The following is a 27,631-nucleotide window of genomic DNA, read 5'->3' as shown; positions in this document are numbered from 1 at the left end:
TGCGATTTTTACCGACCTCACCCATCTTATTGGCCTGAACTAGTTGAGAGGCTCAGTGAGGCATCCGTGATTCGAAACTTTGACCTTGAACTGAATCACAGATATTGAGTGAATGTAGAATCCACTGAACTATCTGTGTGGGTAGTTGCACTTTTAGATTAATGCAGACCAGCGTACACACTGCTGTTATTGTGGGCTAAGCAGCCTTAACTTGACTCCTATACAGTCCTCATGATCTTAAGTGGGGGCTCTTTTATACAACTATTGATTGACACAGATGAGTGCCACTGTCTACAAAGAGGTCAAAACGTCACTTTCCAACAGGCAAAATAGCTATTATAGCTGTGAGTCCAGCAACGAGCTCTACTGTCTGTCTATCGATCTCTCTTTCCCTCTGCGCTCAAAAATGGAGTACGGACCACAGTTGCTTGCAACTTCAAATGTTTATTCTGCTCGTACACACAACTCCATCAGCATGACTCATTTCGATCCCAAAGGGGTCTTGATCACCTGGCGCGCTACACGGTGGGAGGTTCGTTTAAATACAAGTGCATTGATTTTTTTCATTCGTCAATCATATAGACCTAGAAAGAATGCTTTAATTCCAAAAGGAATCTTGAATCATGGTTAATACGAAATATTTGTTTAAATGCATATTAAAACCATACACGTATCCCTTGTTAAAAAGCATTTAAAAACAAGCAAACAATCGTACTGCAATGTATTATAAAGCTGTTAAATCAATCTCATAATATTAAACCAGATTAAAACCTCGCTTTTAATGGTGCTATCTGGCGTCCATGTTTAAATACCTATTGGCACCCGCTTTCAACAATTGGTCAAAGTGCTAGTGCTTTTTTTACAGTACAAGGAGATGTAAACGTCTATTATGTAACCAGATCGACTGAATTGTCATATTAGTGCAAAAGTAGTTTGTGCAAAGTGCATATTATAAAAAACAAAGTGTGCCCTTAAATATACAAGTTAAAAAAACGTGTGTAAGTGTGAAAAACTGTTAGAAAAGGCGGTAAAAAATTCTAAAATCTAATATTTTAATATAAATTGTTTACATTGGACTAGCAGCTCAGTTTTGTTCAGACTGTGGTTTTTTAAAACCTGCTCTCCACTGTATTTCCTAGTTGTGATTCAGAGGCAAGTACATAAATCCTCTTGTTTGATTCAGGCCCCCCGGATGTTTGGTATCGAGATTTAAAATATACTCTGTCTCTAGTTGTCATAGGGCTTTTACTCGGTCTCCTCCTCTCTTTCGGATCGGGACACTATCTATTAGGAAATACTTTAAAAGTGTTGGATATGCATTGTGCTTATCCCAAAAATGCCGGGCCCCCGGATATGTCTGGTCATGATTTTTGATTGCCCTGATGTGCTGGAGTACCCTCTTATGCCCCTGCAGTATTGTACTGCCAACATATCTGAGACTACAGGGGCACTCCAGCACATATATCACATGGTTCGTTTTACATGATAGGGCCTTAGTGATTGGGACCTCTGTTAGGTTGAAGGGGGTCTTATAGGTGGTAGTATTGATGCCGTGTTGGCATTTCTTGCAGGATTTACATTTATAGAAACCCAGGTGCTGGCTTAACCATGTGCCTTTAGCTGGACCTTCTAAATCATTGCGCACCAAGGTATCTTTCATGGATGATGCTCTGCTATATGTTATGGCAGCTTTCCTAGGTAAAAGCTGACCAATCACAGGATCTCTCAAAACAAAGGTCCAGTTTCTATCTATGATCTTTTTAATGTTTTTACCCTGCTTGCTGCAACTGAAAATAAACCTGAATGTCCCCTCTTTATTATTGGTGGCTAAATCTGGCTTGATTTGATGATTGAGGAGGGTGTCCCTGCTTGTTTCATTGCTTTTCCGCATCGCATTGTCAATGCATCTAGGGGAATATCCCCGAGCTAGAAATCTATTTCTGCTAGATGTTTGAGATCCTCTTCACTACTACATATACGCTTCAACCGCAACATCTCCCCAAATGGTATACTTTGTATTAAGTATTCAGGGTGGGCACTACTAGCATGTAGCACTGAGTTGCCCGCGGTGGATTTTCTTAGTAGTGTGGTATGTAATTGACCATTTTTTATGTAGATCTGAACATCTAAGAAGTTTACGGTTTTGGAACTAACTGACGGAGTAAACTGTAAATTCAACTTATTGACATTCAGATTTTGAACAAATGTCTTTGCATCACTTATTGTACCTTGCCAAACCACAAATAAATTGTCGGTATATCTCAACCATATTTTGACGTCGTTGGTCATACATGTCACGTACTCTTTATGGAGGACCAGCTCCTCCCACCATCCCATGTGTAGACAAGCATAGCTAGGGGAGAAGCTGGCCCTCATCGCCACTCCACGTTGTTGTTGATATAAAGAGTTTTCAAACATAAAAACATTGTTGTTGAGACAAAATTCTATCATATTAACCAGCATTACACTGTGTTGTTCAAAATCTGGCCCTCTGTGTGTAAGGTAGTGTCTTAATGCCCTTAGCCCATCCTGATGCTTAATGGATGTATATAAGGATGTGACACCAAGTGTAATAAGCAGGTTGTAGTCTTTTGAGTTTTAGAGAGAAAGTCCCCAGTGTCCCTAACATATGAGGGCAGCCCTTTCACATGACTCTGGAGAAAATAGTCCACATATTATTGCTGTTGCCGGGCTGATATAATTGGCCTGCCCGGGGTATAAGGGGATTTTTGTGCACCTTGGGTATAAAGTACATTATAGGCGTCACAGGATTGTCATTTTTCATGAATTTATATTCATCCGTTGTCAAAAGTCCAGAATTTGTCCATGCTACAAGTTTCATGCCATAGCAGTTATACATGCTTTTTAGATTTTGATGGTCGGAGCGATAGTAACATTCTCTGTCACTTAGTTGTGTCATAGCTTCTTCTATATAATCCGTGTGTGTGTGTGTGTGTGTCTGTCTGTCTGTCTGTCTGTCTGTCTGTCTGTCTGTCTGTCTGTTTTCTAAAGGGCCCCCGAGTGGGCCACGTCCCGGGATCATAAAATAAAAACGAGGGCTCCGGAGGCTCCTTGAGTCCAGAGGACAACTATCGCTCCAGGACTAAACAAACCTTGATGGGGGGGCAATGCGGACCTCCCCTCCCAAGCCCCAGGGACCACCACCTCTCGGAGCTAACCAAATATTGATGGGGGGTGCATGGACCCCCTGAGCGCCAGGGACCACCACTCCCCAAGGCTAAATATTATGTCAGGGGGGTCTATGGACCCCCACACCTCGGGGACCATCACCTCCCTGTGGTCAAATATTTGTAAAAGATGGGGGAGAGGCCGTGAGGACCTTTCTCCCAGGCCACATACGGCCCACGGACTACCACCCTTGACAAGGCCATTGACAAGAAAGAAGGGACCACACAACCATCAACCTGTCCTAGAGCCATACATGGCCCTGGGGATTGCCACCACCCAGAGCTTTGACAGCTACTGCCAAGCAAAAGTAAACACTCCAGTTCCAGCAAACAAAAGCTGTCAAAGTGCTCCCGCCGGCTGGAAGCAGAGGTTTTATCTTTTTCACTGCCTGCAAAGGCTGTCTTTAGAACTTCTATGGCTTATGGTAAAAAACAAAGTCAGTGCATTTACTGTTTGTAACCACAGCACAAAGCCCAAGGTTGCAAAATCTGCCAGAACGTTTCAGCCAGGGAGAGAAGGGTCATTTTAACTGTTAAAAGCGCCCCTCCATCTGATCTAAAAAGATGTACAAGTGAAAAAAGTCATGCTATGAGAATAGCAAACCGACTTTAGAACCTTGTCTTCTGGTGACTCCACCTTCAAGAACCCACCTGCAAAAGTGTCTAAAAAGTCTGAGGGTAATTCTTCAAAGCAACCTGAGGTAAACTATCCCTCAGTGGCTTTCTTCAACAAGGCCATTATTAGTGGTCACCTGTCAGTGGCTTCATCTACCCTACTTTGTCATCATCTTCTTCCATAAAGTTGCACCATTCGGCAAATGAGATGCGTCACTCCTCCTAGTCATCATCGCAGATCCCTTTGACAGTGACTCTGTTGTCATTCATTTTTACCACACCAGCTCCACAGATGACTCTCACTCACAGAGGTATCTTCATCTTCAGCAACGCCAGTTCCATCGAGTGCTATCTCATCATCATTTACTGTATAGAGGAAGTTACCGACATCCTCGTTGACGGCCAAAGCATCAATAGCACCCTCATTGATTAAGTTTTGGTCAGCACCCTGACCAACAGTGAAACCCTTGTTGACTTTCACAGTCATTTCTTCTTCAACTGCACCCCAAGTGGGTGCCTTTATCACTCCTGCAATCTTATCTATCTTCCAACACGGAATATGGTGAATGAGAGGGAGACTGTTTTGGGCTGCCCTAAAGTCCTGGCTACCAGCATGTAAATCTAATCTATCAAAAATAAGAGGCATATTAGTCTCCTCAGTGTCATGTCCCAATTCCTTCACACCGTAATGAGGAGTAAAGTCTGGACTGGTGGTATAGCCGAGTGTACCATGATCAATATTGTGGCCTCTATTAAGAAGAAAACTATACCATTAGCCACCTGTGATGTACGTCCCATTGAACATGATCTGTGATTTTTAGTCCATGATTACATAATATTATATTAGCTTTCCTTCAGCAAGACCACCTTTTCCACAGACCCCTTTGCCTCCTCAACCACAGCAGCTGCCACCTCAACTGCTGGTATTAGCACCTTACCCTCCCTCCATGGCAGGCTGAAGCTTCTATCACAATGGATTACCTTGCAGACGAGTAAGAATTACATTCTGCAGGTTGTACTGCTATATGGCAGATGCTCTAGATGATGCTGAGCTCCCGTTCGCTGACATTTTGAGATTCTACACTCTTATTGAGAGTGCTTTTTACAGGTTTTACAGGTTTGCTTTACTGCTGGCAGTGAGGTAATCAACCTGCTTCTTTTTTAATATGAGGGACCATTCTAGGAGGAGACACAAAGTGATTTCAGTAGTAGATCATATATGAATGAAAGGCACATAACTAATGCAAAATCCTGCTTCTGGCTTAGTCCAGTGCCCTCACCTTAAGGCAAAGGTTGAGGCACTGGATAACACTGCTGCTTGCCTAATTGGCCATTACTTGCAGGCAACTCATAGAGGCTCTGGTAACTCCTCTACTCCGTGCATTCCCCTACCTGAAAGAAAAGGCTGGCATGATGGATTGCCTTGGGATTCATGTGTCCTTCCTGGCATCAATTTCTGCTCCAGATATTAAATTCTCTTTTTTAGACTTTATGATCAGCACAAGTAGAACAACATAACCCCCTAGGTGGAGCTGAGCATATGCCACTCTCCCAGTCATCTCCATCAATGTTTTCCAATGTAACTGTTGTTCTTTGAGGACAGAACTGTCTCAGATGCACATAGTTACATCCAGAGCTTCAGAGTCTCAGACTTAATATGCCCTTTGATGGAGAGTCTTTGTTTCATCCCCATGTAAAAGCTCTCCAGCATATATATGTGGGCATGGCGCTTTTGAATTCTTTCAAGTTAGCTGATGACAGTCCTTTCTAGGGGCATGCAATAGAGTCTGCGGTGTTTTCGGGGCTACTGTCAGTAACTGCAGTAGTTTCAAAAGTCCAACTACAGATGACCCCCTCCCCCTGCCATCTCAACAGGCCAGAAGATCCTCTAGACCCTCACAGTCCTATTGCACCCATTCAGAAAAGCAAGGAGGCGATCATTCCAGGTCCAATGATTGAAGATGAAATTGACTTATGGCTGACAGGGGTTACTTTCCCCACCATATATCAGTGGGAAAATTGCTGCCTAGTTACAAGAATCGTCCAACATCACCTCCAACTAGTAGATCCTGGTCTTAATCCTGATTGAGTGCGAAGTTCATATACTCAAGTTTGTGCTGAAATCGCAATGCATGCATTATGCACATTTTAAACATTATTTAACCACAATTTAAAATTCATAATATCTTAAGTTGATTCAGTTTTCTTATGCAATACAGTTCCCTTAACCAGCCCCTACAACTTTCCTCAAACCACACATAATTCTTATAATTATCATTAAAGTAGAGCCACACTCTGCTGATGGTACCAAGCCCTCCAAGTGATGTTTCCACATTGTACTGAATTGATATTCCAGTTGTATCTTTACATAGTGCTAGACCATTGTCACGTGTTTCAATTCACTTAAAGACACGATTTCCTCCTCAAAAATTAGAGTTAACTGCACACAAAAAGTCAAAATAAATTTCATCTTCTACTGTTCGAGTGTTACAGAATTACTTTGACTGAGACAACTGTTTTGCAGTGAAGCTCTACAATGACCAAATGTGCAAACTAAATTTAAACTGCATATATCAACAGATTGCGTATTATATTAATAATATATGGTTCAATAAATGGCACTTAATTTTGAGCTAAGCATTTAGTCACAGGATTTAATTGTGCATAGTGACTTCATTTCATTCTATGGAAATGTTGTTAAGCTTTCTGGCTTAGACCAATGGTTACTCAAACACAGACTAATAAATACATGTTGTATACATAGTAATCTATCTTAAAAGATATTTTCCCACTGTTTTGTCATAAATAATAAGAATTGCTTACTGCTATTATCTTACACTTCTAGTATTTGATAAGAAAACATTTGCTAAGACAATCATGTTAAAAAAAAAATCCAGTAGGTTGTGGAAAGCATTTTTTTGCACGAGCAAGAAATACAGCATCATCGGCCGGAAGCAGAGATGATATTTTTGATTAACTAACTTGCAACCAGGTGGGGAGGGGGGTGTTGCGGTTTTGTTTGCTGGTTATGTGTGGGGGGACAAGATGGCCAATCAGGCACTCTGAAACCGTGCTCCATTGCCCCAAGTAAATATCCATCCTAATCCTGCGTGTTTGAGGCTTGGAATAATCGTTGGCCGATGTGCGGTGCCCATGCCATACAAATTGTAGTTGGCTGAGAGCAGCAAAATCCTTACATCGGTGACAGAGATGCCGTGCTGTGATGGGGCCTATCGGGAGGCGCGTCCAGGCCTAGAGTTAATGCTGGGGCCACTGAGAGCTACACTGAAGGGGTGCTGTGTGACCTACCAGTAGCGAAACTGCATCCTGTGACTGTGTGGCGGCAGTGGTCAGAAAGGTGAGGTGAAGCTGGATCGCCTTCTGGAGCAGTAACCCGGAGAGACGTACTTGGCCATGACGGAGTGAGATCTGCCTTTGCGGTGCAGTAACCCTGCAGGTGGACTCTTGTCCTCCCCCAACCTGGGGGACTGGCTGCTGCGCAACGTTCGGGGGCCCAGGAAGATAGTGCGCAGCCTGAGGGAGGTGCGGCGTGTCCCGAACACATCGGCGGAAGGGCTGCAGGAGAGCGGGAGCTGACAACAGCGGATTGTAACTGAGGTGTTTGAGATGTGTTGATCGGAAGTTGGGGCTCAGAAAGGGGAGCGACGGAACACTTGCCTGTCCCTGATCTTGACTGAGGAGGTGAGCTGGCGGCATCCTACCTTGGGGGACACTGGTGAGTGACTGCCACGCCCTCAACCGAGGCACTGTTCATATTGTGAGGAGAGTGTGCCGAGGGAGTACAACTGCCCGTTTCCAAGAAATGGATACAGTCTGAGTCTCAAAAGAGGTGTCAAGTAGATGACGGATGTAGGGCTCTAATACCTGCAAACTACCCATCAGCCGTTTGGGCGTGGTGGGGTCCCTCGGTGAGCCTGACTTTATAGATCCACAGATGCGAATGAGTGCCTCAGTTGGCGGGGTAGTAAATGTAGTCAGCCGAAGATCCCCTCTCGCCTTGGCTGCCTCCATGAGCTCAGGACTCTTACTAGCCTGGTTGGAGAAGGTAGAATAGATCTTTGCCACCTTGTTGGCGAAAAACTCCGCTATGCGGGGACAGCTATCCACCGAGCAAAGTTCTTCGGGAACTGCCATAGGCTTCCCTGCCGAAAGTGATTTATAAATTAAGAACAATTCCTTTGTGGACTTTTCGGCTTCTTTAATCCTGATGTCAAAATACATTGTCTTAGCCTTCCTAATCAGTCTATGGTAGATGCGTCTACTAGCTACATAACCTGCTTTGGCTTGAACATTGAAGGCTATCCTCCACTGTCTCTCTGCGCGTTTGCATGCTACTTTAGCCGCTCGCACCTCCTCACTGTACCATGGCGCCGTTCTCTGAACACGCCCCCCCACTCTCGCCACACCGATTGATACTGGAGGACTCCCCGTTGCAGTCCCTCATGGGTATAATCCGGTCACAAGTCCTAAAAAAGAAGGTTAGGCAGTATGCAAGTGAAATCATGATGCATGCCATCACAGCGCATGATGTCACGATGCGTGGCATTGCACAAAGTGACATCAGATATTAAGACCATGTTTATCAGGTATATCATGAGTACATTAAAGCGCATTTTGAGAGTTGAATGAGATTTGGCGTTGAGATTGTGCCAAAAATGTGGCGCGTTCCAGACGCAAAATCTGGGGCTCAACTAATAAATGTTTCTTTTAAACCCTGCCACAAAGATATTGGCAATAAGGAGAAGCATGGCAATAGATCTGTTCTGCTTCATTGGTTGCAAAACCTACATTTTAAAATATTTGATGGGTTAAGGCATCTGGTGTGAACATGCCCAGTAGATCTCAGGGAATCGTAATAATGGCGAAAGAACTCTGGTAGTTAATCCACTTGCTGGAGAGATCTGTGTTCTGTGAAGTCCCAGATTTGAATAAAAGTAGTAGAGAAGGTAAATCTGTCTCTTGCAAAGCACATCATCTAACACGCAGATGATTTTTATTTTTATTTTATGTAGATAGTAAAGGGAGATACTGCTTTTAACACAGAGATCCTTTTTTTACCTGCAATTCATAAATTGTAATCCTTCTAAAAGACCACATTGAGGTATGAAGGGCATGTGACTCCTACACCTTGTAAACCTCACTGTCTCATGTAACTCATTTTGTACATTGATTTACTCGTCTACACGATTTATTGTCAATGTATAATATGTAGGTTACGTAAAGAACTCTGGCACCCTGCATTAGGTTGAGTAGCGCTATAAAAGAAATAAAATAGTGCTATTGAAATCGTTATTTGTGTAAGTCCTGGGACAGACCAACACACCTGACATTCTTACAGTGCATGCATCTCTTATAAACAGGGACTGAATTAAGTACCAGTGAAGACATAACAAGCTGGGTGCCTTTGTTTCCCCTCTGTGGCATTTAAATGTAAGTGTAAGGTTCCAGGCCACCTCCAGTCTGGCTATTCAAACAAAAGAAGGCCTGATGGCCCCTTAACTTCGGCCCAGCTGAAGGTGAAAAAAAAAACCTCCAGCCTGCAAGTGTCTGCTGGGGATGAAAAGCAGACACAGTACAGGCGCTGCTGAACTTGTCCCGGTGTCTGAAAATTACCCCCGGAAACATTCAGCATATTTCTGTGGGTCCCAACTTCTTGGCAGGGGGGGCGGCGTCCACCCTGTGAAAAGAGTGGGTGGACACTGTGTACCTGCGTGTACCCCCGACTTGTGCCCTGGGTAAAATAAAGCAACCTTTGGGGAAAAATGCAGTGGAAATTTTTACAACTCGCACTGGTCCTTGCCAAAGAGTGTATAAGCTATGGGATGGTTGGGTAATAGAACTCCCTCTGTGACTTTGTGGTACAGGAACATTGTAGAGTTGGCTCTAGCAGAAGGCAGTTAGAGAGGCAGTAGTTGAGACGAAAAACTGCTTGATGATCTAGAGGCCTGGGCGTCGATTTTGGCAGCATTCCAGGTCACAGAAAGGAACATGCAGCAGCAGGGGGTCACAAACATAGGGCCTCCCCGGTGGGTGGCACACAACACACTGAAACAGGAGAAAGGATGTAGCCTCACGGCTAGAGCTGCCGACTTTCGAGCTGGGGAACTGGGTTTGAGTCTCTGCATCGCCTCAGCATCCTGTGTTTCTGGGCAAATCAGATAATGCAGTGTTCTGGGTAAGCCGCAGCCCCTCCAGCAATCAGCACTCTGCTGGGGATTACCTCTATGTAGATGCACTAGTGTAAGGTACCAGTAAATAACTATTTTAGCGGCAGTTTCGATGCTAACCATGTTGCGTGCAGTGCGCCTCACTCTATGGTATAGGACTTTCCACTCCCTCTGTGTCCATTGTCTCAATACTTCTAGTTCCCAGCCCCTTTGGCCTGTTGTTTTGACTTGGAGGAGCCTGGTGTAGAATGCCATACAATTCAGTAATTAGCCGGCGATCTGAGGTTTTCTTTACCAGCCATTTTTCAAAAGCAGAAAGTGGGTTCTGTGCCCATGGGCGAATCATCGGATGTTTGTGCCAGTAGAGAGCTTGGCAGTAATGCAATCTTTCGGATTCTGGCAAGGCATAATCCGATCGAAGCTGGTCAAAAGAGAGTGGGTCCTCCTCATCAAACATGTGGCCAATGAAAAGGCATATTGCCCTCTGCCACCCTGTAGTGAAGTCTGTTACCCACTATCGGCGTCTGTGGAGTAGGGAAGACCATCCCTTACGAACTCCCACCCGATCCCCGCACCTCCATCGTAGCTCTAGTGATGGGAGAAGAATAAAGGCTCTTCCATTGGTGTGGCGTCTTCTGTACGGGAATTTCCAATAAGTGCTGCCTGGTGACTGCTTGGTCCATAAATAACCAGTGTGTCTTGGACTCCTCCTGCTGCCATTCTACAAGGAAGCTGAGCTGCACTGTCTGGTAATATTGCATGAGATCTGGGATGCTCAGCTGCCTTAACCTGGTGGTCTATAGCTAATATTTTTCTGCTTCTTGGGCTGTCGCTCAGCCCAAACTAAGCAATTCATTTCCCCCTGTAGGGACTGGAGCAGTCCCGCAGAAGGTGTCACCGGGAGTTCCTGGAAAAGTACAAAACCTTGTTTTAAGGCTTTCCTCTTCAGGGCTGCTATGAGGCCGAGCCAAGAGAGCCGGTAGTTTCTGTAACTGGCTAAGACGCTCTTGATATGCTGAAGAAGGGATTTATAGTTCAAGGTCACAGTCCACTGTGCCGAACAAGCCAAGTAGCCCTAAGTAGCGGATGCACGTAGTAGTCTATTGGATTGGATGTTGACTCGTGAGCTGTTCCAGCATCTCCGATCTCACAGATAGATTAAGGGCCTGCGATTTATGGACATTAATGCGGAATTCCGCTGCCTGGCCGACAGTCTACAGCTCCACCAGAAAAGGCGTAAGGGCCCTAATCCGGTCCTCCAGCTCCACTAACATGTCATCCTCGTAGGCGCAGATTCTGTGTTCTTTACCTCCAGAGGTGACACTCTTAACATTGGGGTGGTCTCAGACACGTTGCGGCAAGGGCTCCATGTAGAGCGAAAACAACTGGGGCAAAAGTGGGCACCTCTGACGTGTGCCTCTCCAATATTGAAGGGAGCCGAAGGGCGCCCATTCATTTGGACTGTTGCGCAGGTTTGACCATAATTGTGCTGGTCCCCTTTATGGAAACCCTCTCCAAAGCCAAAATAATTCCTCTAAGTAGGGCCAGTGAACGCAATTGAAATCTTTCTCAGCATCGATAGCTAAAAAGCAGTGTCTCTCGACCAGAGCGTTGGGCCTTATCGCTTAGATGCAGGTTAGTTTTAGCATTATCGTTCACTGTCTGTGGTGTACAAAACCTCCTTGGCTCGGGTTGATCAAGCCAGACATGAGGGGTCTTAATTGGGCAGCCAAAATCCCTGTGAACAATTTAATGCCAGAATTAAGGAGTGAGTTTGGGCGTTAAGAACCACACTGTTGTTTAGCTTTCCCCGGCTTGGGAATTACTACATTAGTGGCTTCTAGTATGGAAGAATGGACATTGTTTGGGCCCATCAGTGAATTAAAGAGGCGTGTCAGTATGAGGGCAAGTGTGAAGCAGAAGTTTTTCATAAAAAAGGGCCAGGAAACCATCCGGGCTGAGCAATTTGAGAGGCTTCTGTCTGGCAATAGCAGAAATACCCTCCTCGTTCCAAATCGGACGGTCTACATTAGCCGTGGGGTACACACCTCTTTGAGGTATGTCTCTGAACTATTTTGATCCAGAGTTTGCCCGATATTCAAATGTTGATATGGGTCTCGTAACTGCGATTCTATGGGGCTATTTCTGACAATCTCAGAGCCACCAGAAGCTCGCCTGGAATGATCTCCCGCTGCCTGCTGCTGCGCTTGTAATATGTTGGCTAATAGCCATCCGCACCAGTTCCCCCCTACGTAGGAGGAGTGTCTTTGATTGCTAGGAAACCTATATGGACTCGATTGAGTTTATTTACTACTCATACTACTCTGGTCTGTGTAGCAGGGTCTCCCACATTCGCCAGGACTGAGAGGGCCATTCCAGAGGTGGAAAGGCTAAGGTAAGGGAAACTGCGGCATGGTCAGATAGGGAGCACAGTTCGATTTCAGATGGTGTTGTTAAGGAGTGTGTGAGTAAAACTTGTATCCCTGAGTTTGCGGGTTCTGATCTCTCCAGAGGTCCTGTAGGCCTATCTCGTGTAACCACTGTGTCCCCTCCAGTACGAATGGTGTTGTGTGGAGTGGTCCAGGTCGTTGTTGAACTCTAAATTGAGCTCTCCTCCCAGGAGCACTAGTCTGTCCTGTATGGGCATGACCTCATATCAAAAACAGAATTCCCTTTTGTGTCTGATTCACTGAGTTTCAAATAGTTTGCACTGAACCAAAGTCCACACTCCAATATAAAATGTTGTGACTAGTCTATTTAGTTAAGTTAGGAGATACTAAAGAAATAAAAATAAATATTTGTGGGTGAACACCCATTGGAGAGCATATCCCAAGTGGTCTGACCAAGTTTGAAAGTCCTCCTTTCTCAAGGTGCCACTTAGGATATCCTCGGAAAGGGGCAACACGATTTAAACATGGTTGCACATTTGGAGTTTCCCTGTTAAAACAAACTTGAATGCATGGTCTGTTTTTATGAATTTTATGAAAAACTTATAAATGTTATATGAGTCCTGAAGAAGGTGTCAAGAAAAATAAGATACACCGAAACGCTCCGTCGACGCACAGTTCTTTGAAAATACCATTACTTGAGTCAATGTATTGATATATTGATTTTTTTGTTATGGTATGTTTTTCTTTGAATGCATAAAATGGACGCGAGTACTATATATTTGTAATGTTTTCATGAAATGTTTTGTTGAACATACATTGTCAATCAGTCATGTTACTATGATGATTTTTTTACAAATTTAAAAAATAAGTGCAATCAAAAGCAGGTCTTTGTTTGCATGGTGTGTAATAAAATAAAATATACTTAACTAAATAGACTAGTCACAGCATTTTATATTGGAGTGCGGACTTTGGTTCAGTGCAAACTATTTGAAGTTTAGTGACTCTGACACAAAAGGGAATTCTGTGTTAACTACCCGGTCCCTTTTGGTCTAACTGGGGCAAACTCTCTCTTCTTTTGGGTTTGGACATGACCTCTGCCACTGCCCAACGGAGAAAGTGTTCCTGTCCTTCATTCAGGCGTATATGGAATCCAGAGTAAAAATATGATCGCCTACACTCAATGTATGTGCCTGGAGCCTACCTCTAATTTCGGTGACTTTGAGCCCCACATTGCGACGAAATGAGCAAGAAACCATAATAGCAACCCCTGCTGCTTTGGAAGGGCTAGATGAAAAGAACTGTTGTGGAAAGGTACGAGAGCGCAGTCTGTGCCAGTCATTGGCCCCTAAGTGAAATTCCTGTAGAAAGCAGAGATGTGTAGAAAGCAGAGATGTGCTTCGAATTGTCCAATATAGGAGAAAATGGTGCAGCACTTAAACAGGTTGTTGAGACCCTTAACATTAAGGGTTAGGATTTTTACAACAGTATGTGTATTATGAGGGAGAGTAGTATGTAGTGGAGATGTTTCTGGGTAGAGCCCAGCCTTCATTTGTGCAGGACCAACGTCATCCAGTGCCCAACCTGTATGTGCCTATGTCAATGAGACACCATTGTCTTTGAGTACACCCAAAAGATAACCATAACTGCATAAAACAGAAAAAAACAACAGTGCTCCCGTCATAGGGCCCCAGAAAAGAATTAAGGGTCCCATTGGGAATGACAGTTTAGGGTAAGGATTGTGGCTCAAGGCTTCTCGACTTCCGCCCCTGCCCAGGACCACCCCACCGCAAGAATAAATGTAAGCTTGGGGCTCCAGTAGTGATCATGTTGTATCTGAGCTACCCAGGTCACCAGACAGCGTCTCCAGCACTGCTCTTCGTTCTTTTACCATGGTCTGGAGTTGGGTCGCTGGCTTTCGTCATCCGGACTCTTGACGCCCTTCACCCTGTATGCCTTTGGGAGGGTGTGGAGCTGGTGTAGCTTGTATGGAGCTGGTGGAGCTTGTGAAAGATAATGTGGAAAGGGTGGATTACATATTGCCTTTACCGCATAGATTGGCAGTGACAGGGCGAAAATCATGTTTTTTTCAGTAACGTGACAGCTGCCAAGTCCTGATAAAGCATAGGTGTGTGTCCTTGGAATTGCACTTAGTGGTGTTCTCTGACTTTGTGGAGGATGCATTCTTTTAGCTGAAAGTCATGTACACAGACCAGTATAACTGCAGGAGTGGCAGGCGCAGGCCTTATCTGAAAGAGACACGTTAGTGATAGATTCCTTACCTTGGAATATTCCCCAGGCGTCAAACTGGTTCCGGAAAGTTTTCTGCTTCGCAGTACCCCTGCACGGCAGTAGGTGGCGTCTTGTGGCTCCGTGTCCGTCACTGGCCTCTTAAGCGCCGGGATGACGTCACGGAGGCTACTTAGGTGCCACCCATGCACGCTGACGTCAGTTCTTTTCTTTTTCCGTGCCGAACTCGCAGATCCGGATTGAGCACATGCCTCGGTCAATTTTTGACCACTTTTTTGAGACTTTTGTCTCCTTCTCTCCTGGTGCACATAGGGGTGCCCGGCTTTAAGTCTTGTGGGTCGGGGCACCTTAATATGTCGATGGCGGACCCCCATGATGTCTGCTTCTACTGCCTGGAGACTATTCATGACTCCCGGGACTGTCGGGACTGCCGGGCCATGGCCCCGAAGGCCTTGCAGGAGCGGCGCCGGAAGTTGCTGGAGGTCCGGCACTCCTCTAACCGCCGCTTCGGGTCTAGGGGCCGTTCGCAGGACCGGAGTCGTCGCTCCTTGGGCTCAAAGTCTTCACCTTCAGATTCCAGTAAGCGACGACGTAAGAAGAAGTCGAAGAAGCGTGTTTGCTCTCCGATGTCCCCCCGTCGCTCCTCGGAGGCGGACGAGGGGGACAAGGGCTCCGCCCCTGTGGCTCCTCCGAGTCTGGGAGTCCCGCAGCCTACCCGCTATACCTGCGTCCTTCTGCGTCTCCCGAAAAAAATGCAAGAATTTGTTGCTGCCATAGACCGCCTGTTTAGGCCTCGGGCTCCCGCCGGCACTACTACGGGCCCCGCGGTCCGATGTCCAGAACCTGTTGGCCCGGCGGCACCGCCCTGGCGCCAGCCCCGGAGCCTCTGGATCCAGCGCCCTCAGCTCCGGCGCCACAAGGTGCAGCAGCGCTGGCCCTGGCACTGTCCTTGGCTCCGGCCCCAGCACTGCCCCTGGCTCAACCACAGGCGCCGCACTGGGTGCCATTTATCCCGAACCTGCCCCGGTTCTCAGACCATTTCGTTCCGACCTGGGAACCACATTGGGATGCGGCTCCGGTTCAGCCCCGGCCAGCGCCGTTCCCGTTCTCCTGAGCCCCTGCTGCCGCAGCGGGCTCCTTCTACTCTGGATCCGGAATAGGACTGGGACGGCTCTGAGGACCCCCAGTGTGACTTCGAGCAGGATTGGGTGGATGACCTTCAAGATGCGGGTGAACTTGATGTGTCTTCTGACCCGGGGTTTGCCTCCCCTCTGCCTACTATGGAGGAGGGCGCTTCCTACACTATGGTGCTTGACCACTCACCCCACGCCTGAGAGCCTGGTCATTTAGGCTTCGGCATCGCAGAGTGCCTTCCCCACGGCTCCGCCGGATAAGGACTCTAAAAAGCTGGACCAGTATGGCAAGAGGTTGTTCTCCTCGGCCAGCTTGGTGCTGCGGTCGGTTAATACCGCTTTTTAATGGGCCGTTACTCCCACGCTGTATGGGATTCGGTGGCAGAGGTCCTGCCTCAGTGTTCTGAGGAGGTCCAGACTGTCCTTCCGCAAGCGAGTGCAGGGGGGCAAGGATGCGGCAAAGTTCGCCATCAGGTGTGGTCTGGACATGGCTGATTCCTTGGGCAGGGTGATTTCCACGACTGTGGCGTTGCTGCGCCATGCCTGGTTGCGGTCTGCCGGGTTCTCGCCCGATATCCAGGGCATGCTCATGGACATGCCGTTTGATGGCTCCCGCCTCTTTGGCGACAAAGCTGACCGTGCTCTAGAGCACTTTAAAGACTCGGCGGCCCACGGCAAAGTCCTTGGGTCTTTCTGCGAAGAGCCCTGCCACGCCTGGGTTTCGTTCCTTTCGTGGCCAGGGTAGAGGTACCCAAACACGCTTCTCCACAAAGACTGTGCAGAGCCAGCCTCAGCGCGGACGTGGCTTCTGCAGGGCGGGTCTGGTAACCAGCGAGCTTCCACCTCTAAGTCTTCCTAATCCAAGCTTCAGGGTGCACCCCACGCCAGTGGGAGGCAGGGTCCGTCACCACCTCCACCACTGGCGCGCAATCACATTGGACAAATGGGTGCTGCACATAATCTGCCACGGTTACTCGCTCCCCTTTCTGTCCTCCCCTCCGGCCATGCCACCTCAGTACCACCGCATGTCGGGGGATCATTTGGCTCTTCTCCGTCAGGAAGTCACGGCCCTCCTGGCCAAGGGGGCCATTGAGTGCGTTCCAGATCAGGAAGTAGGGAGTGGTTGTTATTCCCACTACTTTCTGGTTCCCAAGAAGGAAAAGGGGGGCTTGCGCCCCATCTTGGACCTCCGGGGCGTCAATCGCTACCTCCGGAAGGAGAAGTTCAAGATGCTGACTCTGGCTCAGGTCCTGACTGCCCTGGAGACTGGATGGTAGCGTTGGACTTGCAGGACGCTTATTTTCACTTCCCCTTCCCGCCTGCCCACCGGCATTACCTGCGGTTTATGGTCGGCCGGGAGCATTTTCAGTTTGCCGTGCTCCCCTTCGGCCTTACCAGCGCCCCTCGGGTGTTCACAAAAGTGATGGCAGTGGTCGCAGCTCATCTGCGCAGGTCAGGGGTGTCAGTCTTCCCCTACCTCGACGACTGGCTGTTGAAGGCGGGCTCTCCCCAGGCAGTCCTCTCCCACCTCCAGACTACGGCCGACCTCCTACATTTGCTGGGGTTCTCCATCAATGTGCCGAAGTCGCACCTGAGTCCCTCTCAGAAGCTCCCCTTCATCGGAGCGGTTCTGGACTCAACGCTGTTTCGGGTTTATCCTCCCGAGCAGCGAGTCTGGGATATTCAGGCTTTGATTCCGCTCTTTCAGCGTCTATCCCGGGTTTCAGTCAGGATGATCCTCCGGCTTCTTGGCCTGATGGCCTCCTGCATCCTGCTGGTGACACATGCCAGATGGCATATGCGGGCTCTTCAGTGGGACCTGAAGTTCCAGTGGGCACAGCATCAGGTCAACCTGTCAGATCACGTCCAGATCTCGGAGGGCGCTGCACAACAGTTGCACTGGTGACTCACGAACCGCGATTGGGTAAGTGGCAGTCCCTCTCCCTTCCCCAACCGGAGCACACAGTGGTGACGGATGCGTCCCTCCTGGGATGGGGAGGCCATATGGGAGAGGCGGAGATCAGAGGCCTCTGGTCTCCGGCGTAGTCCCGGCTCCATATCAACCTTCTGGAGCTGCAGGCGATCCAGCTTGCACTGAAGGCATTCCTTTCCTCTGTACGGGGAAGTGTAGTGCAGGTGTTCACGGACAACATCACTGCCATGTGGTATTGCCACAAACAGGGCGGGGTGGGGTCTTGGACCCTATGTCAGGAGGCTCTGCGCCTCTGGACATGGCTGGAACATCACTGCATTACCTTGGTGGTTCAACACCTGGCAGGTTATCTGAACGCCAGGGCGGACAAACTCAGCCGCCGGTGCATGTTGGATCACGAAGGGCGTCTGAACTCGGATGTGGCGCAAGGTCCCTTTCGCAATGGGGAGAGCCTTGGTTAGATCTATTCGCCACCGAAGACAACGCACAGTGTCATCAGTTCTGCGGGTTGGAATTTCCAAGGCGGCACTCGCTCGGAGATGCTTTTCGATGCAAGTGGAGTTGCGGCCTGTTGTACGCCTTTCCGCCTATACCACTTCTGCCCAGAGTGCTGAAGAAGATCAGGCGCAACCAGGCCCAAGTCATTCTTGTAGCTCCGGACTGGGATTGAAGAGTCTGGTATCCCGAGCTACTCAGTATGAGCATCGATCCCCCGATCCGTCTGCCTCTTCGGGAGGATCTACTGTTGCAGCAGCAGGGGACTGTCCTCCACCCGAACCTGTCCAGCCTCCACCTCCATGCGTGGAGATTGAGCAGCAGCAGTTGACACCTTTCGATCTTCCTCCCGAAGTCTGTGATGTCATTCTGGCAGCCAGGCCTCCCTCCACTAAGACGGTATATGCCTGCAGGTAGAACAGATTTGTGGCATGGTGCGCAGCGAAGACTGTGGATCCCCTTTAAGCTCCTCTTTCTGAGGTTCTTCTGTTCCTTCTCTCTTTGGCCCAGCAGGGCTCTGCTCTTGGCACAATCAAAGGTTATCTTTTGGCCATCTCCGCCTTTCTACGGCTTCCAGATCAACCTTCTCTTTTTAAGTCCCCGGTTGTTAACCATTTTCTTAAGGGCATTACGCATACGTTTCCACCCGTGCCCTTCATAATACCTCAGTGGGAATTGAATCTTGTCTTTACTTTTCTGATGTGTGCTCCTTTTGAGCCCCTTCATAACTTTCCCTTACGTCTTCTCTCTCTAAAGACGGCCTTCCTGGTTGCTATCACCTCTGCCAGAAGAGTGAGTGAGCTCCAGGCCCTTTCTTCCAAACCTCCTTTCCTTTCTGTTCATCCGGACAAGGTGGTTTTAAGGACCCGTTCTTCTTTCTTGCCAAAGGTTGTTACGCCCTTCCACATCGGGCAGACCACCACTTTGCCCACCTTCTCTCCGCCTACGCATCCTTCCAGGGAAGAGGAGAGGCTCCACCGTCTGGACCCAAAACTTGCTCTAGCATTCTATCTTCAGCGTACAGAGCAGTTCCGGGTGGATGATCAGCTTTTTGTTGGCTACGTGGGCCCCAAAAAAGGTCGGGCTGTGCACAAACGGACCATCTCCCGGTAGGTCGTTTTGTGCATCAAAGCATGTTACTCCTTGGCTAAGAAGGAGCCTCCTGTGGGGCTGCGTGCCCATTCGACCAGGGCAGCGGCAGCCATTACTGCCTTGGAACGTGGCGTTCCCTTGCAGGACATTTGTCAGGCAGCTACGTGGGCCTCGCTGCTCACGTTTACCAAGCACTACTGCCTTGACAGTCTGGTCCGGAGAGACAGCTTCTTTGGCCGTTCTTTGCTCTGTGACTTTTTGGTGTAATCTTTTTCTCAGACCCGCCACCAGGGTTGGTATTGCTGGGGTATCTATTCTAAGGTAAGGAATCTATCACTAACGTGTCTCTTTCAGATGCACAAGTTACTACTTCCTCCCCATTCTGCGAACTGATTACTAGGGTTAAGGTCATCCCTTTTTAGGGCCCTAGTTTTAGGCACCAATGGTCAGTATCTTGCATGGCTCTGCGTTTCGGCGCAGAAAGTCGTGTACAGAAATGATGTCACTGCGCATGGGTGGCGCCTAAGTAGCCTCCGTGACGTCATCCCGGCGCTTACGCTGCCAGTGACGGACCCAGAGCCGGACGACCACACCTACTGGCGCGCAGGGGTACTGCTAAGCAGAAAACGTTTGGGATCCAGTCTGTCGCCTGGGGAATATTCTAAGGTAAGGAATCTATCACTAACTAATGTCTCTTACAGATATATTGTTATACAAGTAGTAACTTGTGCGATAGGCCTACTCGATGCACCCTATTAAGTTTTATTGGTCGGTCCGGCAGTGTTTCAAGGATAGGAAGAAAGAGGTGGTTCACGTAGGTGCCCCATATCCCGCAGATTCCAGTGGTACATTGCCCCCAAGTGGCCGGTGTGATTCAAAAGGCAGCAAATGTCACTCAATATGAGCCATATGTAGCAAATCAAATGCTCAGTCAGATTGCAGTCAGTACGTGGTAGCACCCTCCTTGGACCAGCCAGCCAGCGTGGGCTAGAGCGCCCCACTTGTAGAAACCAACGCTATCCAGTTACAGCTGGGCTCTGGCATAAGCACCCAGTTCAGTGGGGGAGTCAAATTACATAGAGGCGCCAGGCGTTGACCTCAATTTCTCATGACGATACCCTCCTAATCCCTTACTGCATGGCCAGTCGTAGGAAATGCCAACCATGGTCAATAAGGGAGCAAACCCGCACAGTGGGAGCAGTCAGGCAGCCTTAATATTGTATCTGGGCACTTACTGGAGTAGAATGCCAGGGTGATAATTACTGGTCTGGGTGAAGGTGTGCCCGCAGTAGGCCCATGAGGATTATTCAACTAATGGCCCTGGCCCTATGCTTTGCTCATTATAGCGTCCTCAGCTGAACAGGCCTATGCGGCAACAGCAGTTACTGGCTCGAGGCATTGCTTAGCCTTGGGTCGCTCGCTAACGGAGGACCCCTATGTGGCTTGTGTCTAGCGCAGGCTGCTTGCAGCGGGTAGTGAAATGGGGGGCTAGGAGCATTTAGCGGGCCTTATCAATGTACCGCTTATAGCACGGCAGCTGCCGTTTTGCTACTTGCGGTTCACTGTGGAGGGTGCGGAGGCCTCGACAAGATACCTGCCGCCTGAAAGAATTGCCCCCATCTGGGTTAAGGAGAAAGTTGGCAGCACCATACAGGGCGGTCAGGAGTGAGTAAGCTGCGCAGTCGAGAGCAGGTATGAGGCCTCATTGCAGTGCCCATCCCACCGTCCGATGCAGAGTGCACGGGGGCCTCATCAGCGTGCCGGGTGTCTGGAGATGCTCGCCCACGTCTGGGCCACGGTGCAGATGGGCAGTATCACCAGAGGAGTCACCCGTTGCGGGGTAGGCGGGCCGTGTATCACCTCCTCAACATCTCAGCAGATACCTTTCCCCATCTGTGTCTCCACATTTGTGCTCTGCTCAATTGGCGCAGATCATGTAGCTATTGGGCTTCGGGGGGTCCACCTCACCGTCCCTCTCTCTCCAGTGTTTGGGACATGCACCGCGGGCCTCGTTGTTCAATTGCAGAGGCATGGTTTTGGACCCGATGGATGGCATGGACGGAGTGACAGTGAAGCACGTCTTAACCGCCTGCTCTCTTGGCCACGCCCATAATGTCTTTTTAATAGGAAGAAATAGACTTTTACTCAGCACACAAGATAGCATAATAAAACAATTGAGTTATTGATGTTTAAGTCTCATTGAAATTAAAGTTGTATTCCTTCATATCCCCACAAAATCAGCTCTCACAAGTTAACTTAAGTCCATCATCAATGTAGAGAGAGCTCATCTTTTGGAGTTTTTTCCTTCCTGGACTGCTGACCGCAGATGAAATGACATTTCTCATCAACTACCAACTTTATTTATTGATTCTTTTATTCAGATCATGCTGCATTATTTTGTTTTGTTGAGTTGTACATATTCTGAATAGGCTATACATTCCTACTTTTGTTGTAGATAAACTGTGCGAAGACTAAGCTTGAGTTTCAGTCGATAGGACCATAAACCAATATGAAATTTCATCATGACCTATCATGACTAAAGAAGATCAACTGAAGGATTGTCCTATTAATTCTGGGTTGTGGTCTCTCTGGTGAAGGAGTGCTTTGGTGTAGTCAATCAGGGAATAACAGCTTCCTTGAAAACAGTTTTATTCAGGATTTCCAAAAATTCGACAGACTTGGGGAAGAATATCTGGTAGGAGATTCAAAGAACTCTGTATGTTGTCTTTAATTGCTTAGACTGTGGTCTTTTTCTACCTTATTCTATCTTAACTGATTGCATGTGCTTGAGTGAAAGTGGGATTAGTGGTAGATGTTTTAAGGTACCCTTTCTCAGTGCCTTACTTGTAGATGATTCATTAAATTTTACATTTACTTTTCTGCTCCAAGAGCCATTGTACCCATTTTATTGTGGAAGATATGTTGCAATATTTTCTAATGTTCTGATAGCAGCACACAGTTTAGCTGTTAGTTGATTGTTGCTTCTGTAGATCCTTTTGAATAAGCCTGTGTAGAAGGAACAGGATAGTTTCAACCCCATCATACATTCCAGCCATTGGATTTTCTGTAGTAACTGGACTACCTTCTTGAGTATATTCAGTTAAAAATGTCTGTCTTGGTCTACAGCCTTGACCTGCCTGACTATCTGAGAGAAGCAGAGGTCTGGGTCAAACTCCATGCCGGAGTTCTTTACTCTGAGCACTAGGTTTGGACTGCACTCTGGGAAAGCCTGTACTCTATAGGTGTGGTGATGCAGTTTGTATCTCCTAGTACCAAAACCTCATATTTGCCCCACTGAAGCCTCGGTAATTTACTTGTCCTTTATTGAGAACTTTTCGAGTGTTCTCTGATTTCTGTTTATAACAAACATCTTTCTTTGGGTGCGTCTGCCTTGAAGTGTTGAATCTTAGTCAATACGTTGTAATTACCATGCTGTGGACTTTTACGAATCACATTTTACAGAAGGTCCTTGAGCCCTGGAAAGGCCTAACATGTTGGAAGAATGTTAAAGATAGCATTGCCAAAATATCTGAATAAAGCACCTTAAAATAATGTGAAAGGCCTTGCCTTGTCTCATCCCCTTGACACTCTTACAGGACATAAGCGATCCATCGCCTTGCTTGTTCTTTCTCCATGCCTTCAATTCCCATCCAGCCCTGGGTCCAGACTTAATGTGAAGACCTGATCATCGAGTTTATTGAAACTGGAGCCAGGGCATAAAAGGAACATAAAAAAAACTAGAGCTCTGGAGAAACGTGGATTTCATGTCCTAAATGGTTGTATCTTTGAAACAGTTGCTGTACCTGCCGTGTAGTAGTGTGATATGTGTAGTTAATGGTGCATGTTTAGAACTAAAATGATTAGGATAATCGTCACTGAGCGACTGTACTCTCCAAGAATATCTGTTGTAGATTGTCAGAGAACGTGTTTTTTAAAGTCGCACCCAGAATGCCCAGAATTGCATCCATGCTATTCACACAAGGGTCGTGGACACAAGGACCCTAACAGGACTTCCTTAGATAGTGATTGTCATTGAGCCATCCCCTAAGAACCTATGAGGTGCAGATCCCATGCCAGTAAGTATATGTAGTAAATGACCAGTGTACTTTTTTTTAAATATTGACAATATGTAGTGTTAGTATTAAAGCTCATTTGTCCCGATTTTACATTTTACTAGTTTCTCTGTAGAAGGTACAAGCATCCATTGCATATCTATAATAATGGAAAGTAAGTCTGCACTTAAAATAACACATGATAGAAGTCGAGGCTGGTCTTTGTTCCCATGAATCTAGTATTAAAATATGTGAAAACTGTTAACTTTTGCATATACTTAAGCCACTTGTAAATGTAACAAACATTTACTTGGTATGAGTAAGCCCTTCCTTCTAGTTATTGACTTTCAACTGCTGACTTCGTTTGAATAATAACGATGACATAAACAGGCTTCTTATACTAAAGTGTATTTTTCTAGCATATGGGTTTCAACACTTTGAAACTGAAAATGTGTTTATAGCGGGCTGTCTAGCGTGCAAGACAAATCTCGTGCTTTTGGCCAGGTTGTTAAGCAATAAAAAATAAGGCTATATTTTAAACAAGAAAATGTTCATCTGCCATAATATTTACACTAACTTACAAAACGGCTTTAGATGATGCTGTACGATCCGCTGCCTCAACGCTTTCCTTTAAGCAGCCTCTCTGTATATATCATCTTTCAATGATTATATTACCACTGATGTAGTTTATCAGCTGAAATGTTTTAATCATTTTAGGTTGAGCTTGAAAGGAAGTTGGAGTCGGCTACAAAGTCGAAGTTGCACTACAAGCAACAGTGGGGACGAGCTCTGAAAGAACTTGCCAGATTAAAACAGGTATGGCGAAAACGCTTTTTCGGATATCTTAAATGTATTCAATCCAAATATGCATTTGACTAAGATGCTAATTGAAAAAGTAAACGGATCATTGCTTTTATAGCAAGTCATCTAACCATATTATTTTCAGGGACGAAAACAGGTTGTTCATTTCTTTGAAAACACTACTCTCTTGAACAGTTATATTTCTGAACATAGTTTTCTCCTGTTTTAATCAACGCCTTATATATATTTTTTTTGTAGTCTGCGGCTTTTGGTTCCGACGACTGTTTGTTCTGTGTATTGTTTAAATTGGATTAGTACCATGGTAATCCTGCAGCCCCTCTGGTGAATAGCCACGGGGATGTGATCTCTGCCAGTAATTTGTCACACCAAAGCCCTCTGGAGGGCCATACAAAACATTTGCGTAGTGCGGATTAGACGTTGAAAGCCCTATCTTAGATTGTTAATAAATGTTAATGACAAAACCCAGCTGGCGAGTCTTGGAAATGAGATCTAATGTCCTGTGCCCATTGCCAAAGAAATGTTTAAACAAAGATTTCCATTACTCAAAGGTGACCTCGCATACTCAATTTTGTGAATTATTGCAAGAATGTAATCTCAGAAACTTATTTTTTTGTGTGTGTAAAGCACTCTTTTTTTCAGTTTGAAGGATCAAAGTCAACTTTTCCTGAATAATAGTTTCCATGTCCTTAGATTGCTAATGCCTTCCACTTTACCATACAGTGCATAGGTTACCATGTGCGCGAAGGCTAAGAAACCATTCTTTAAAAGGCAAAGGAGCCTTCCACTTAACAGAAGAGGGGTCTATTAGCTCATCTAATCTGTCCATTGCCTTCCTGCTCTAGTCCCATACATATAACTGCTCTTTGCATTTTGTTTCTTTTGACTCTTCCATCCCTCTGCATGATTCAGAGGATAAAGGCAGCTCACGTGTATCTGTTACAGCTTTTAATCACTACTTTTAACATTCAGTTGTATACTGTTTTAGACGTAGCGCCCAGAATATTACGGACTGTTTAACCACATTTTATCATCCACTTTTAGAGATTTTCGGCGTTTTGTGTAGTCGTCAAATTAACGTTATTTTGGGAGAGAGAGGCATGTACTTAGAGGAAACTGGTCGAATTAGGAGTTAAACTGATACGCGTTTTAGCAGAGAAGATCTGAACTTTCCTGTCCCGATTGGTGCTTTGCCCCTTTGTGTAATTAATTTGAGTATTTTAGCCAAAGATGGCACATAAATCTTTTCTTCGTGCCAAGTATTAGTTAAAAACTCTGTCTTGAAAGCTTCCAGGCCCTTCTACATACTTGTTAGCTCTGGGTTGTTTTCAGAAAACCTCATTTGAGTTCCTCCATGCCATTGGTGCGATTTTCCCACAGACTTGCACGGGACGTGCATGAGAGAAAGTGAGCTGGGGCTGCTTATAGCCATTGTTTAGTCTAGTGTATGCGTGTTTACATCCGTGCTCTAGATTTATAGGCAGCCATGGGGGAAAACAGATTTTGCCAGATTGATTGAGGGCATCAGGTGAAGAATGTTTTCTTTTTACTGTCCTTTTTCTTTACAATGTGTGCTTTCGCTTTTTAAATGTAAAAACGTGGAATGTTCAATCATTTTTTCCAGGAATCCTGTCAGTAATGTTTCATCCCCAGAGAAATCTGCCTGCACATGTGATTAGATTTGTATCAGATCATTATGCTGAAATGTAACAAATTGCTGTTGTTGAAGTACTTAGTGTGTTTATTTTTTAACAGTGTAATAGTTCAAGTTTCATTGGAACTAATAGTTCTGTTTTATCTAACAGTTTAAAATCACCCCTAACCCTTTATGTTAAATGGCTACACAGCTGCAGTATTGTTCAGTATTGTTTCTCTCATCTTCTTTCTGTCTTTCTCTAAAAGCAGAGGCTGCAAATCATCTTGATATTTCATGTACTGCTTTCAGTTGAATGCCACCTGATAAACTAGGGCATTACTATTACAGTTCTGTGTGAGTTGTGTGTACGTAAACACTTTACATAAACGATTTTAATAAGAACAATTAAGTGTTGACCTATTTCTGTTACGTGTTTGTTTTTGTGAAAACGTGTTAGTCTGGGACTGTCATATCTTGTGTTTCTAGTAAATGTTTTCCTTATAGACAAGCGTGGGTACCTGACCTGGTATCACTGGGCGGATTCATAATAGGTTGGCACACGAGGAAGGCATGTATCCAAGACCAGTTGAGCATGGTCTTGTAAAATGTCACCTGGTACGTACACAGAAAGTGTATTGCAAGCCTGCAGCATCCATTTAATACACTTCCACTTTCTGTACATGTTCGAGATGGGACGCAAACTACCAAGTGTTATCCTGGTAGTGATGAAGGGTTACTGCCCATACCCAGAGTTAGGTAGCACTAGCTCGGTGGTAGCAGAATACCATTTTTGTTAAAGTGATCAGTAGAGTGGACATTCCTTTTTACCTGTATCACTACAGTGAGGCCTGCTGGCCCACTCATGTAAAGTTCTGCTGTTGTGTACCAACCTTACTATTGGCCTACTTCATGTTACCATATAGAATTAAGCAGCGTGCATGTGGTTGCATGTGTGTGCTGTAATTATGTGTGTTTCTGGGTGGTACATTATATGGAGGCCGTTGGGTTTCATATTGGAAGCTAAGGCCTTAGAAAGGCATGTGGAGGTGGAGAAGCTGTCCCAGGCAGATTTGTGGATTGTCTGCATTCCTAAAAGCTGGGTGGGACACTACAAGAGGAGAGAGCAAAACTCTTTTGTGCACTTTAAAAGGGTTCTTTGATTCTGAAAAGGTCTATGAGGCCTGAGCAGATCTCAAAAGCAGATTAGACTGCTTAGGGACTCCTAAAGAATAAAACGGGGTCCATGCTAATATTTTGATAGGCATATCCCAGTGAAGCTGACATCCAGGCGTGAACCTCTACTCACTCCCATGGCCTGTGTTTTGGAGTTGTTCCTGTTGTGGCAGACTGCGTCCTGGACAGAGAAATGAGCACATGAAAGGGTGCAAGCCCCACAACACAAACTTTAAAGACTAAGGGTCAGATGTACAAAGAATAGAAATAGCGATTTCTAAAGGGCGATTTAATCCGAATCGCTATTTGGAACTCGCAATCCCTTATGTATGAAACCTTTTGTTTTATAATTGCGATTACTAGTGATTCACAAAGAGAACTACCTCATGAATATTAATGAGGTAGGTCGCAGTTTGAGACCAATTAGGAATGCATGCTAACACAGGGATGGTGGCCTGCTGAGGTCAGCTGACCACCATGTTTATGGTTGCATTTGAATAAAGGGTTTTTCTTTGTTGAAATGCAACCTGTTTTCTTTCCTTAAAGGAAAACGGGATGTGTTTCAACAAAAAAAAAAAAGAAAAATTGTTTCCATTTTTTAAGAGCAGGCATTGGTCCATGGGACTACTGTTTGCTCTTAAAAATACAGCATTCACAAAGGGGAAGGGGA

The 27,631-nt window shown here is 46.2% G+C and overlaps 1 protein-coding gene across 1 annotated transcript in view; it reads left to right on the top strand.

The window, feature by feature from the left end:
- Positions 1–27,631, top strand: part of CEP120 (centrosomal protein 120) — a 337,501-nt gene that overhangs the window by 227,922 nt on the left and 81,948 nt on the right. Inside the window, exon 18 of the mRNA XM_078675575.1 lies at positions 24,051–24,149. Coding sequence (XP_078531701.1) covers positions 24,051–24,149 — 99 coding nt within the window. The remainder of the gene's footprint in view (positions 1–24,050; positions 24,150–27,631) is intronic.

The sequence above is a fragment of the Lissotriton helveticus genome, chromosome 2_1 (assembly GCF_964261635.1).
Source record: "Lissotriton helveticus chromosome 2_1, aLisHel1.1, whole genome shotgun sequence".
NCBI classification, from domain to species: domain Eukaryota; kingdom Metazoa; phylum Chordata; class Amphibia; order Caudata; family Salamandridae; genus Lissotriton; species Lissotriton helveticus.
This window is presented reverse-complemented; position numbering and strand designations above follow the sequence as displayed.